The 15,021-nt window shown below is 38.3% G+C and overlaps 1 protein-coding gene across 2 annotated transcripts; it reads left to right on the top strand.

The window, feature by feature from the left end:
• Positions 1-378: 378 nt before the first annotated feature.
• Mys (position-specific antigen beta subunit myospheroid) lies at positions 379-6,214 on the top strand. 2 transcript variants are annotated; one of them, XM_076435263.1, is made up of 10 exons: positions 379-563; positions 1,523-1,688; positions 1,784-2,078; positions 2,142-2,370; positions 2,449-2,533; positions 2,602-3,249; positions 3,313-3,624; positions 3,932-4,132; positions 4,213-4,710; positions 4,777-6,214. In XM_076435263.1, the coding sequence occupies exons 2-10, from the start codon at positions 1,524-1,526 to the stop codon at positions 4,840-4,842; spliced, it is 2,499 nt and encodes an 832-aa protein (XP_076291378.1). In that variant the 5' UTR covers positions 379-563; position 1,523; the 3' UTR covers positions 4,843-6,214. The 2 variants fall into 2 exon arrangements, with proteins under 2 accessions (XP_076291378.1, XP_076291377.1); XM_076435262.1 differs by lacking the exon at positions 379-563 and adding an exon at positions 587-733.
• Positions 6,215-15,021: the final 8,807 nt, after the last annotated feature.

Consider the following 15,021-nt stretch of genomic DNA (forward strand, 5'->3'; position numbering starts at 1 on the left):
ATTCTTTAACAAAGCTACGGAGAACATTTTCCTAAAGGAAAAAGTTACTTCAAATGATTGAACACAAATCATCCTTTTCAATGAGGTATAACATTTTTGGGTCATATTGTATTTAGAGCTGGATACATAAAATATTAAGGACGATTCACAATAAGTATGATATGTATAACGTTCTCTATTACAGTAATCACAGGATTATTAATTCAAATTACAATAATAAATTAAGCAGCATTGACATGTTCTCATATTGGCCGCAATTCGGACATTTTGGATAAACAGTTCGCACTTCGAATACCCGTGACACTGGCGCAACGACCCAGTTCCCTCTATTTATAAAGAGTTGCGCATCTATATGTGATTATTTCGTGGCACACATCCAATCACAGTATCCGTCACAGAGTCAGAGAGTTCGCGAGAGTCCATCGCTATCTTGTGGATGCAGTTGTTTGTGGAGTGCGTGCGTTTGATGGGTTACCTTTTATGGTGATTCAAGTACCAAGAAAACATTGGTTAAAACTTGTGATGCCTCAATAGCAGATTGAAAGAGAACCTTTAAAAGAAAAGTAAGCTTTTCATATTGTCTAACCGGTTACATTTTCTTACGATTCTTTAGTGTTTTAACGTCTACCTTCACCGTTTGCAAAGCGATAGCACTTTGTAAATATAAAGATGACGGCATCATGGTGAATGAATGAATGACCTGTCTTAAGCCGTGGATAATTACATCTTACAGGTATTGGGCACACCTTTCAGATGCCTAAAAAATTTTTTCGATCTACACGGATTCGTATTTTTTACGTTCAATAATAAAAATGGTATTTCTCAAGTTAGAAATTAAAGCGTGGGAGATCTTGTATAGCCGCACCTCAATTGCATTTTATTCTTCCGCTCGAAAAATAATTGATTAAACTACTTTTTAACATTTCTACTTCACTTTCTATGTTCTTAGTTTTTCCCTTCCCTTCGAGTCTTTGTATTTACTGCATACAAAAATTTAATAGAATATACCAAATGATTTTAAAGATTTTTAAAGGATTTTTCATTTTCCCATCGAAAATAAAAGGTGCTGACGAGTTCACGAGTTGACTCAGTTATTTAATAATAGTCTCACTTCTAATCTTTCTGTATTTATAAATGAAGCTACCATTTTGTCCCAATTTTAAATATTAGTTTTACTACACTATTTTTTATTACTGTAAAAATCATTTTAAAGTGCATTTAATATCCCTTTACCACAAGGATAAAAATAACTTCTGAGAATGTGTCAACAATCCAATGAGTCAACAATTACAGGAATATTACCTCATACCTTGTATTTCCTCATTTCCAAAAATGTCCATACTGAATCATTATGATTTTTAATTATAAAAGAATATCCTTGTATTTTGTAGACATACAGCAATTCGTTTTTATCATTTTTTAAAAAACTAATTTTCTTACAAAGCTTTTTATTAACGAAATATCCAAACTTTTCTTCAAGTAAAAATTATAATGTTCATTTGTTTTATTTACGTGTGTTCAGAATGCTTGGCAGCTTAGGATGGGTCGTAACACTAGCGATTGTTGCGTCGTTGGCAAAGGCAAATTATCCGCCTCCAGAAAGACTGACGGGAATGAATCCATGCATTAGTAAGCAAACATGCCATGAATGCATTCAAACGCCACATTGTGCTTGGTGTGCTGCACCAGTAAGTTTTACATTCATATTAGTATTACATTCATAATCATCCGTGCAATATTCAAATGAACTATAAAATTTATAAAATGATTTACTTCTTTCTAGAAATTTTCTGAAAAACGGTGCTTTCTACCAAATATAAATACCAAAATATTTGCAACATGTCCGGCAGAATATACTTGGAACCCGGATAATGTTTTCAGTATGACAAGACATCGTAATTTAACAAAAGGTGGCTATACTGTCGGCAGTGCCGGTAGTTACGAGTACTCGTACTCGAATTCTAGCTCGAGCTCTAGCTCTCAATCGACTAAAGAAATCAGTGGTAGCAGTAGCAGCAGCAAGAGGCAAGAAGCTGTGCAAATTTGGCCCCAAGAAGTTAATTTGAAACTTCGAATAAGTACGTTAGAACATTTTCTAATAACCATTTTCTATCATTCTCTAATAACGCTAATATTTCTAGACGAAGCGTATAGAATGAATTTTGCCTATTCGCAAGCTGAAGACTATCCCGTCGATCTGTACTATCTTATGGATCTGAGTAAATCTATGGAAGATGATAAAAAGAAATTATCAGACTTAGGACAACTCTTAGTAGAAAGTATGAGTAAAATTACGAGTAACTTCAGATTAGGCTTCGGCAGTTTTGTTGATAAAGTTGTAATGCCTTACGTTAATACAATGCCAAAGTCGTAAGTTTCTAAATATAATTATCCCGCTTGTGTACAATCTTTAACTATGGTTCATACATTGTGTTCTTTGTATTCCAGGCTAATAGAACCGTGCGATGGTTGCGCAGCACCATATGGCTACAAAAACATTATGACACTGTCGCGAGATACTAGTCATTTTGCAGTAAGTATGGACGAATCAAATTTCATACCTTTACGACAAACACAGGTTTATTAGTTTTATTTATCCAGAGTCTAGTACGCAACGCATCAGTGTCTGGAAACTTAGATGCACCGGAAGGAGGATTCGATGCGATTATGCAAGCTATCGTTTGCAGAGGACAGATTGGTTGGCGCGAGAAAGCTCGTAGACTTCTAGTATTTTCTACGGATGCTGGTTTTCATTACGCTGGAGATGGAAAATTAGGTGGAATTATAAAGCCGAACGATGGCGAATGTCATTTAGACATGACTGGACTCTACACACACTCGTCTTTACAAGACTATCCGAGTATCTCTCAAATTAATTTAAAAGTGAAGCAGAACGCCATTAACATTATATGGGCTGTTACAGAGGAGCAAATAAATGTATATAAAAGACTGACTAAACACGTTGAGGGGTCTTTCGCTGGTAAATTGTCGGATGACTCGAGCAACGTTGTAGAATTAATTCGAGAGCAGTATGATGCGATTTCAAGCTCTGTCGAAATGAAAGACACGGCCAGCAGTGCCGTAAAGGTGAAATATTTCTCAAGATGTTTGGGTACAGGGCCACTTGTAGAGACATCGAAATGCGATGGACTGAAAGTCGGTACGCAGGTGGAATTTATAGCAGAAATCGAAGTCACCAGTTGTCCAGAGAATAGATCGGAATGGAGACAGAAATTCGACATTTATCCGGTGAGTATGCAAAGACGTATATATTCTATGTTCTTGTATAATTAAATCGTTAATGCTTTTCAGGTTGGCATTAACGAAACTCTGACAGTAAATTTGGAAATGTTATGCGATTGCGAATGTGAACGCGAAGGCGCCATGTACGAGCCAAAGTCGCCAGAATGCAACGGTGTAGGAACCTTAAAATGTGGTGTCTGTGAGTGTTACGACGGTTTCTTTGGAAAACGTTGCGAATGCAGTCCTCATCACGAGATGACGGGATTCGATAAACACTTCCAGTCTTGTAGACCTGATAATACATCCTTAGTGGATTGTTCAGGAAGAGGAACCTGTGCTTGCGGTCAATGCGAATGCGAGGAAAGAGAAAATCTTGAAGAAGTAAATACACATTCAAGTTAATCCTTTAACCCTTCGGACTCGAAGCAATTTCAATTCCGAAATCAAGACGTATTTTTCAAGCTAGAAAACTTTTACTCTGTGTAATCTTTTTTCTCACTATTTACATGAAATTGAGCCTGTTTTCTCGTACATTTGGATTTTTAACAATTTCTAGAATACGGAAGAATGTAATCATTTGAAAACTGTTTCAAATAATGATATGGCAATTTTAATCTAATAATCTGTTTATCTAATGTTATAAAAATAATTTATCTAATGTTAATCTAATATTATTGCTTTTTCGCAGATAATATCGGGACACTTCTGCGAATGCGATAACTTTTCATGCGATCGAGATCAGGGTTTCTTGTGCTCGGACCACGGAACTTGCGAATGTGGTCAGTGTGTCTGTAACGCTGGCTGGACCGGTCCATCCTGTAATTGCAGATCCTCTAACGATTCTTGTATCGCACCTGGCACTACAAACGGAATATTGTGTTCAGGCCATGTAAGGTTCTCAATAGTTGTATCTTGTTTTTCTCAAGACAAATCAGACGATTGCCACAACATTCTATTTTTCTTACACAGGGTGACTGTGTTTGTGGCGAATGCATTTGTTACGAGGAAGGAAACATGCGATACTCTGGCAGACACTGTAACAAATGTCCAACCTGTCCGAGTCGCTGCGAAGAATTGAAGAACTGTGTTCTGTGCCAAATGTACGGTACCGGAAACTACAGTGACAAAGAAGAGTGCGCTAAAAATTGTAAAGAGTTCGTTCCCGAACCAGTGGATACAGTTATAGCGGACGAGAACGAAGACGCGTGCTTTGGAATAGATGAGGATGACTGTAAATACAATTTCGTTTATTACTATAACGAAACAAATTGCTTAGTGGTACGAGCACAAAAGGAAAGGGAATGTCCTCCGCAAGTTTATATGCTGGGCATAGTACTTGGCGTGATAGCAGCAATTGTTTTAATTGGACTTGCTTTATTACTGTTGTGGAAGTTGTTAACGACTATACACGACAGAAGAGAGTTTGCAAGGTTCGAAAGGGAGAGAATGATGGCTAAATGGGATACGGTAAGCCCTTTGAATATTTTTGTAAATCCTAGATCCTGGATTTGATCGTTAATCATTTCTTCGCAGGGAGAAAACCCAATTTACAAGCAAGCCACGTCGACATTCAAAAATCCAACGTACGCTGGAAAATGAGGGGAACGATCTGTATTTAATAGAGCAAGTAAAATCACCACGCATTACAGTAAATTCTGTTTCTTTTTATACAAATTTTAAACCGATTAATATTTAAACGGCGAACGAACTTTTATCACGCAGAGAAGCAAGCTTTAGCGGTAAACTATATAGGATAATTTTTAACATTGTTACTGGTAAGTATTTAATGGAAACTAATGTAGTTACGATATTTCATGAAATTATTTCGTTAAGTACGATATTATAATACTGCCATATAACTTAGACTGCTATGTATGAATGGGCGTGTGCATGCGAGTAAGTGTAATTTATGTGCAAAGAATAATGATTTCTATACAATGGAATGTTGTAACGAAGAAATGAATAATCCGCACGAATCATATACGGTAACATTTTACAGTTTATCTCGCCGTGCATTTTCTATACAAGTGCCTTTTGTCTCGCGACACAAAAGTGGATATATAACATTTTTTATCTCATTTTTTTTAGTCTGAAAAATTTACTGTTAACTGTTTTAAAGGGGTTCGTACGGCCTCTTCGAGAACCTCGGCTCGAATTCTATTTTTCTTTTTTAAGTATCGTGTAATAATCAAGATTTCTCATAGATTTAATATATTTCAAGTGAACTATGCGAATAAGGCACATCGAATGTGATATTTCAAGATTGAAAGCATTGTTTACAGATGTACTTTAAGAAACGACGATCGTTCTCTTCTTACGTCTTCCTTGTTCTCACGCATGTTTTCAAATTTTATAGCAAATGGTATGAACATATTTGTAGAAAATTGTATAAATGTATAAAATAACAAGAAGCATAGTAATTAAGTATATAAATCATATTGCTGTTAAGAACCACGAACGCTACGATCTTTTTCATTAGCTGTACAAAATAATTCTGTAGACACGACTGCAAAATTTTCGTTGACTCTATTTTCCGTCTTCTCTAAAAATAGATACAAAATTAACGCAGCTCTTTGAAAGCGACTTAAATTAACAGTATATGTACTCGACAAATTAACACTATACTTATGTTTAGTTTAATTACAATGTATTATATAAATCGGAGTCTTAATCACGCCTAGCAAGATCTGATTCACAACTGTTTACATGATGCTATACTATATTTAAAGAACTCGTAAAAAGAAGAGATACCAGAATTCATTAGAGATTGCAAGGAAAATAATTGAAATTTAAGTCGACGCGGTGATAACAATAAATTAAGCTATCACCTCATCTTACATTTTAATGGTAAGATAACACGAACACATGTGCAACACTGTATTATCATCTGTGACAATACATGTATTTTTACGCGCGCATTTATATGTTGATATTGTAGCCTTGTTTTCACAAATAAACTACTTCTATATGAGTGTTCTTTATAAATTAAACTGATTAGAACGACTATTCTACACATTGATAACGAATGTTAGGAATATTAATGAATTATTTTAATAGAAACTTTATATTTTTAACGAAACATTACAAAATTGTCTTTATTGATACGATTACAACGTGAACGATTTTTATAAAAATTCTGGAAACTATTTATTATTGAATTACAGAATATTTCCGTACAAATCGAATTTGGATACGATTTTCATTAATCTAGAAATCTGTTTATCGATGCAGGAGATATAGACACGACTTGCGCGTAAAATTGGCCGCACGATTAGAACGTAGTACAATGACGTGTCAGAGTTGCAATTTTACGATAAACAGCACGATTTTGCAAGGCGAGGAATATTTTAATGTATACGGTATCCGGTGCAAGCTTATCGCTACCGAGAAACTGTGGTTATGATAGTGATATGATAGTCCGTAGTATCTGCAACTATAGATATACATATGATACGCAGAGAGAAATGATATTACCGAAAACTATATTAATAAAGGTCACGACGGAAATAGAGTGTATCTCCACAACCATTCTGTATAGTCTATATATAATTTACGTTGTAAATATTTGCCATTACAACCCAGACAACCAACTGCTCCGTTCTGCAGCTGTACTGCGCCGCAGCTATGTCGCGTTTTGGATCCCTGCTGCCGCGCCACTGCACGGAGAACGGGGCTCGATTTTGCCTCGCCGTAAGAGGGCAACACGGTCGCGCCAGGTCGCATTAATGTAGGACGTGCTATGTGGTAGATGTCGCTAAAGTAAATGTCTATTATACAAATGTGTAGCAGCAGCAGTCTTTCTTTTTACTGACAAAATTAATATTTTTATTTAAATTACATACTACATACTATCAGGTCGTTCGGAAAGTAATTTCGTTTATCGTGTAGGGATGGCAATGCTTCCGTTTGTCATTACTAGACTGCGAATCTTTCTGCAAAGTAGAAATTGACTACATCGATTGCAAGAAATAGAAATCAAATTGAATGTTATTTCTTCAGCAAAGGAGAAAACGAAATGACTTTCCGAACGAGCTAATACATTAACATATTACAATAGGAGAGCTGCATAAAGTCTAAATAAAATCAATCTCATCATTTTCATACAAAGAAACATTTACCAGTTACTTTTAAGGTTCGGTAGGTGTAGAGGGTTGAAACGTCTTCGTGAAAAAAAAAATGTGTCGTAGAAGGGAAAAGAAACTTAATTTATAATTCTCGGCTCGAGCGCGTTTCCAGCTACCCGAGTGCATCGGGCTGCCCGGGGTGTCTCGATCTCGTCGGGCGGGTTCGGAAAGAATCGGACAAGTTCGGGCGAGCGAGTTTTCGTGCTACTCGAGATTCAATTCTGCGTTCGCACGAACTTGTCCGCTTCTGTCTGACGTCTGAACGCGCTCGACGAAGTCGAGCCACTCTCGGGCCACCAGGCCACCCGATGGTGTGTCACGGATAGTCTGCGGATCTTTCTGCAAAATAAAAATTTACTATATCGATTGCAAGAAATAGAAATCAAATTGAATTGAATTGTTTCTTCAGCAAAGGAGAAAACGAAATGACTTTCCGAACGAGCCAATACATTATAACATATTACAAGGAGAGCTGCATAAAGTCTAAATAAAATCAATCTCATCACTTTCATACAAAGAAACATTTACCAGTTACTTTTAAGGTTCGGTAGGTGTAGAGTGTTGAAATTTATAATTTTCGGCTCGAGCGCGTTTCAAGCTACCCGAGTGCATCGGGCTGCCAAGGGGTTTCGAGCTGCCCGGGAGTGTCTCGATCTCGTCGGGCGGGTTCGGAAAGAATCGGACAAGTTCGGGCGAGCGAGTTTTCGCGCTACTCGAGATTCAATTCTGCGTTCGCACGAACTTGTCCGCTTCTGTCTGACGTCTGAACGCGCTCGACGAAGTCGAGCCACTCTCGGGCCACCGGGCCACCCGATGGTGTGTTACGGATAGACTGCGGATCTTTCTGCAAAATAAAAATTTACTATATCGATTGCAAGAAATAGAAATCAAATTGAATTGAATTGTTTCTTCAGCAAAGGAGAAAACGAAATGACTTTCCGAACGAGCTAATACATTAACATATTACAAGGAGAGCTGCATAAAGTCTAAATAAAATCAATCTCATCACTTTCATACAAAGAAACATTTACCAGTTACTTTTAAGGTTCGGTAGGTGTAGAGTGTTGAAATTTATAATTTTCGGCTCGAGCGCGTTTCAAGCTACCTGAGTGCATCGGGCTGCCAAGGGGTTTCGAGCTGCCCGGGAGTGTCTCGATCTCGTCGGGCGGGTTCGGAAAGAATCGGACAAGTTCGGGCGAGCGAGTTTTCGCGCTACTCGAGATTCAATTCTGCGTTCGCACGAACTTGTCCGCTTCTGTCTGACGTCTGAACGCGCTCGACGAAGTCGAGCCACTCTCGGGCCACCGGGCCACCTGATAGTGTGTCACGGATAGACTGCGGATCTTTATGCAAAATAAAAAATGTCAGCGTCGATTACAGGAAATAGAAACTAAATTGAATGTCATCTCTTCCCTTAATGATTTTAATAGAGGAGAAATCATATATTGACATCTTCAATTTAAAAAATTTTCCAACAACTATCAATTTCATCTACTCAAGTTTGCTATAAATGCATAAAGATCCGCAGTCTATTCGTGACATATCAAGCGGCCCGAGAGTGGCTCGACTTCGTCGAGTGATTTGAAAATTACAGTCAAAACGTGTTGGTCGAGGAAGTGTCGACTTCCAGCTCAATAGTAATGACCTGTCATAAATCTCCCTGTAGAGAACAGCCCCGGGAACGGCACTGAAAGAAATCGAGTCTACCGGGTTGGGTCTGCCTGGGTCTGCCTAGCCCGACCCCAGCCGCGCGCCCGTGGTCTGCCTACCCCGACCCCAGCCGCGCGCCCGTAGTCTCAATGTGTTGACTTCGATGGCGCACGCTGCGTAGTATGTGTGACCGCTGTAATAAGTATTTCAATACAGCCGAAAATGCGTGTGAAACGAGTCCTGCCTCCTCCACTCTGATCCAATCGTCCGCGCATTCGCACCTAGACACGTCACCGTAATCCTGCCTGGGAACCTTCTTCTCAGGCTTACACCAAGTACAATGTCACCAGTTCGAATCCATGCGTGTTGGCGTCTTGCCGCCATCCCCTACAATTGCGTAGTATGTAGTGGGCGGTAACGGTATCGTATCCTAACCCACTGCTGTTCCGCTATCGCTCGTACTTACGAGGCAGTGTATTGGATCACTTGTTGGACATAGACAAATCTAAAATGTTTTTTCACTACGTGAATGAAATATGTAATTTCAGGACCGACGCTGTCGATCCTTACGTCAGAAAATGTCTGTTCCAGGGTTGTTACCTTTCACTTAAAAAGGCATCGTTGGTCAAGACTGGTTGCTAATATTATTCTCGAGGTGTAAATGGGGTTATTTAGTCGTATACAGCGTCCGTTGCCAGCTCCTTGTGACGCCAATTTTTATATCTCCATTTCTTTTGAAGGGCTCATTTTACAGTGGAAACTCCAAGGAATATAAACATATTTTGTTCAAAATTTAAATCACTGACGCACAGTGGTCTGGATTGGAAAATCGTGTGCCATTTTGTTATAACTTTTGAACCAGTAGAGATACTGCAATGAAATTTTCACTAAAAATATTTAAAAAATAGTCATTTTTAACTATAGGTAATTAAATATTTTTTGCATTTGTTAAACAATAATTTTTTATAAATTTTCATTGATATTTTTGATTTAAAAAAAAATTTTTGGAATATAATCGTACATACTATTTTTTACTTTCTAAATATGTATTTTTTATATTTATGTTTCACACATGTGTAACGTTTTATGGAATACGTAAAATATAAATTTGAGAAGTCTTGTTGCAATCAACATACACAAAAAAAATTACCGTAAAGGTAAAAACGCATTACAAGCGTGTCAAAGATATTTTTTATAATAATTTATAATGATTAAAAAACGAAACGAGCCTACTACCTTATATCTTTATTTTACTAGAGGTGAGCGAAATATCAGAACGAAACAGAATTGAAAAACTTCTATTATATTTTAATACTAAAGAATTACCTCGGATGCAATATTTAACACTAAAATCTTACATTTTTCGCTATGTGAAGTCATCTGATAATAATTTGTACCAACAATATACCTCGCAAACATTCTATTACCAACTTTAATGGCTTTAAACAATAATAATTTGAGCGGGCGGAGAGGGGCGGAATTAATTTTTTCATGATTATTTAGAAGGAAGGTGTACTAAAAATATTCCAATTAATTAGAAAGCTAAACTCGGCTAAACTTTAAAGATATACCATCTTAAATGGAAAGGACTTCACAAATTTTTCTTACGGCATTGAGCATTATTATATAAATAGAGTATTTACGTTAATAAATAATAGAAAGATATGATTTTTATCACAAAAGTCTGCTCTTCAATATAAAAAAAAAAGCGAGAGATAATATTAAATAGGAACGTCAGGGCACCGCATCACAGAGAAGCAATTTTTCTCGTGAAAAATCCTCCTCTTAAAATGTCCTATTTTCAATGTTTATTGCAACTATTATATTTATTAAATTGTACTATTTTCTTCATTTCCGAGGTCTGTGAACATTTGGGAAGCAATGTTTATAGATATCGATACGAGAAAGTTCGTTTTTGGGCAGAAAGGCACACGATTTTCCAATCCAGACCACTGTGTGACGGCTCATCGAAAAAGACGTAAAAAACGAATTAGTTTAAATTTTTCGACTCCATACAGTTGATGGTCGAGGTTAAAAAAATAATTTTGCAATAGCCCAATCCTTTCCTAATAAAACCACAAAAAAAAAGTGTAGCTCAATCGGATTTCAACGAAAATATGATTTCATGATGTTTCGTTGACAAAAAATTCGATTTTTTGGAAAATCCTGAGGTGGTAGACAAATTCTGAGACCAGATTTGAAATAAGCGTGGAAGAATGTACGGGAAATGATGTACAGCATGTTGCAAAAAAGTTTTATTGAAATTGTGCAGGTTTAACGAATTTTGTCAAGGTTAAAAAACGTTCGTACCATCATTTCCCTACTTTCCGCATATTCTGCAAAGTTAGAGCTTTAATTTAAAAAAAAATTCATCGTTCTATCTCTTTTCTATCGAAAGTTATTCGACTTTAACACAGAAACTTGCGGCGACCCGTGCAGCGACCCTTGCAGCGACCCTTGCAGCGACCCAATAGCTGCACGGGTCGCTGCAAGGGTCGCCGCCTGGATCGCGACGGAATAGCCAAAAAAGGTGTGTCACAGCTCTGACCGACCAGTCTTGAACCGCTAGAGGACTCATCAGTAAGGCGGGCCCTGCCCGAGACACTGCGATATCGGAAGGTGGTTTAAGACTGTATATATAGAGATCGGTGACGGATCAGGTAGCAGCGAGAAAGGTCTTTCTTTGACTATCTGTCCATCTTGTGGCAAATGTAGGAAATTAGCTGCCACAAAAGAGAGCGAGTTATTATTGTCCGCTTCTGTCCGAACGCGCCCGACGAGGTCGACCACGTTCGGGCCACCCGCCCGATGTGTTACGGATAGACAGCGGGTCTGTATGCAAAATAAAAAACGTCAGCGTTGATTACAAGAAATAGAAACTCAAAAGAATGTCATCCCTTTCCTTAATGATTTTAATAAAGGAGAAATCATATATTGACATTTTCAATTTTAAAAATTTTCCAACAACTATCAATTTCATCTGCTCAATTTTGCTATAAATGCATACAGATCCCAAGTCTATCCGTTACACATCGGGCGGCTCGAGAGCGGCTCGACATCGGCGAGTGATTTGAGGAGTTGGTGACAGATGGATAGACCGTATGGCCATTAACTTCATCAATCGATTGAATCAATTCGATCAAATTTGTTGCCGGTCAAATCTGGAGTCGGTGAAATGTCGGCGAAAACCGTGTGCGCCGTCCGGCGCAATGTTCGTCGAAATGTCATAACATCTCCAAAAATTCAAGTCTTTTAGTCTCGAATCTAATGTCGTTAATGCTTCGTACAGAGCTGAACATTTCGCTTTGAAACTTTAATTCACTGTGTGAAATCAGGGACTTAATCTCGGTAAAATATATATACATACCGAACAATACCGGTAACGGTACTATGCCAAGTGGCTGAAAGAACACCGAAACCGTTAATATACTTTTTCGAGCAAAAGCTCTTGAAAAACGAAGTTTGGGCTTTTGTTGTGCCATGGCCGAACTGCAATGTGCCACCAGCCGTACCCTTAGGAGTTAATAGCCGTAATAACCATAAAGACATTAAAGACCAAATCGGTCTAACCAGATTCCTTGGGGTTACCGTGCGCTCGCTACCCCCGCCATATAAAAGATTCTGTAGACTTTTTCAAATACAGTGATATCTAATATTAATACAGTATGATTGTTTAAACATGTTTAAACAACGGTTTTGGAAACAGCGGGACAAACGATTTTTTCGAATCCATATTTATTAAGCTTAAGATTTTTAAAACTAAGAAAATGAAAAAACACTATCCGATTACCCGAAATGTCATCGAAAACGGTCAACACATAAACCAGATATACATAGTAGGCATTGAAAGATGTAAAGAAAAGAATCTTTGAATTTTTCTGCTCACGATTGATCTAAATCGCAGTTTCTTATAATTTTTAATTTTTAATTGTTTTCGAGTATCCATATTTCCATGCGAAATAGAACTACTGTTTCGGATTTTGTTCAAATTTGGATATGTTGCAGTCTTTAGTGAAATATGAGAAAACGTATCTCAAACAATTCCTTGAAGTCTTGAAAATTGTTGGTTTTACGGACGTGTAATATGAGGTGTCACAAGTTTTTCCTTAAATTATAACGGCCAAACTAACTGTTTACCACGACACGAGCACTTCGTTTAAAATCAGGTATGAAGGGTTGGATCAGTCCGGTAGTGGAGAAAGTGTAAGTGGGTGAATTAAAACCACTGGTTTAAACAGGGAAGCCGGGTTTCTGCGACTTCAAGATCACTTTTAATAATAATTTTAAACACGCGGTACAAATAACTGACAATTGAGATGTCGTTTCGGAGGAACGACTCACGGTTCTCGTTTCGGAGGAACAGAGATCTCTCTCAGTCATCAATCTCGACTGTTGCGGATCGGGGTCCTCGCGTAATACGCGGGCATCCCCACCATACTCTCATACTGGGGAGCTCGTTAGAAATCGTTCAAATTGAACGCGAACGGTAAAGACAATAACACGGGACGAGACGGTAGCACAATGCTTTGAACGTATTTACAATCGCGTGTCAAACACTAACAAAACGATGAAAATTAGTTTTTGGTGCTCATATACAGGGTGCTCGACATAATAAAAAGAGACACCTAGCACATATTTTTAAATTTCTTATATTTAAAGGTGGAAAGTGTACACTCCGTTATGAATAAAACCACTAGAAACGGTCCTAATTCCGTCGAGTTTAGGCTTTTCTTAATCGGCAGAACGCCACGAATTGGCTCGTGTGACTTTCGTGAGGGCAGCACGGAAAATAATTAAGTTCAGCATTCGCTCCTTAGCGGTTTCATGCCGAGCTACCTGGCTGGCCGGGGGATTGTCGGGCCGTGTTTATTGCACTACTATTGTGTTCTGGGCTCAGGCTTCAGTGCTCGACCCTCGGGCGTCGGTCGTGTTCATTGTAGCCTCGAGTTGGCCGAAAGTATTCATGGATTTATTCATTTTCGAGAAAATAGAATAAAAATAAAATCACTAACCAGTGTTGTGCAAAAATTCAATCGACGATTGACGACTAAATTTCTACTTCAATCGTTAATCGCGATTAACAATTAATATCCTCGTTTAGTCGTTAATTGTGGTTAACGAATAAATACCGATTGATCGTTATATTTGCGGATAAGATTAAATACTTATTAATCGTTAATTGAGGATAACGATTAAATTTCTACTTTAGTCGTTAATCGCGACTAACGATTATCAATCGTCAATCGGATGACCGATTAAATGCCCAACTCATCTGTCACCAACTCCTCAAATCACTCGCCGATGTCGAGCCGCTCTCGAGCCGCCCGATGTGTAACGGATAGACTTGGGATCTGTATGCATTTATAGCAAAATTGAGCAGATGAAATTGATAGTTGTTGGAAAATTTTTAAAATTGAAAATGTCAATATATGATTTCTCCTTTATTAAAATCATTAAGGAAAGGGATGACATTCTTTTGAGTTTCTATTTCTTGTAATCAACGCTGACGTTTTTTATTTTGCATACAGACCCGCTGTCTATCCGTAACACATCGGGCGGGTGGCCCGAACGTGGTCGACCTCGTCGGGCGCGTTCGGACAGAAGCGGACAATAATAACTCGCTCTCTTTTGTGGCAGCTAATTTCCTACATTTGCCACAAGATGGACAGATAGTCAAAGAAAGACCTTTCTCGCTGCTACCTGATCCGTCACCGATCTCTATATATACAGTCTTAAACCACCTTCCGATATCGCAGCGTCTCGGGCAGGGCCCGCCTTACTGATGAGTCCTCTAGCGGTTCAAGACTGGTCGGTCAGAGCTGTGACACACCTTTTTTGGCTATTCCGTCGCGATCCAGGCGGCGACCCGTGCAGCTATTGGGTCGCTGCAAGGGTCGCTGCAAGGGTCGCTGCACGGGTCGCCGCAAGTTTCTGTGTTAAAGTCGAATAACTTTCGATAGAAAAGAGATAGAACGATGAATTTTTTTTTAAATTAAAGCTCTAA

Source organism: Lasioglossum baleicum, chromosome 12, assembly GCF_051020765.1.
Source record: "Lasioglossum baleicum chromosome 12, iyLasBale1, whole genome shotgun sequence".
Classification (NCBI taxonomy): Eukaryota; Metazoa; Arthropoda; class Insecta; order Hymenoptera; family Halictidae; genus Lasioglossum; species Lasioglossum baleicum.

Coding starts and splice junctions, on each gene's coding strand:
- Mys (XM_076435262.1), top strand. CDS start 696: ATGACCTGTCTTAAGCCGTGGATAATTACATCTTACAG. Junction 3,625..3,931: donor AAAGAGAAAATCTTGAAGAA/GTAAATACACAT, acceptor GCTTTTTCGCAG/ATAATATCGGGACACTTCTG. Junction 4,711..4,776: donor TGATGGCTAAATGGGATACG/GTAAGCCCTTTG, acceptor ATTTCTTCGCAG/GGAGAAAACCCAATTTACAA.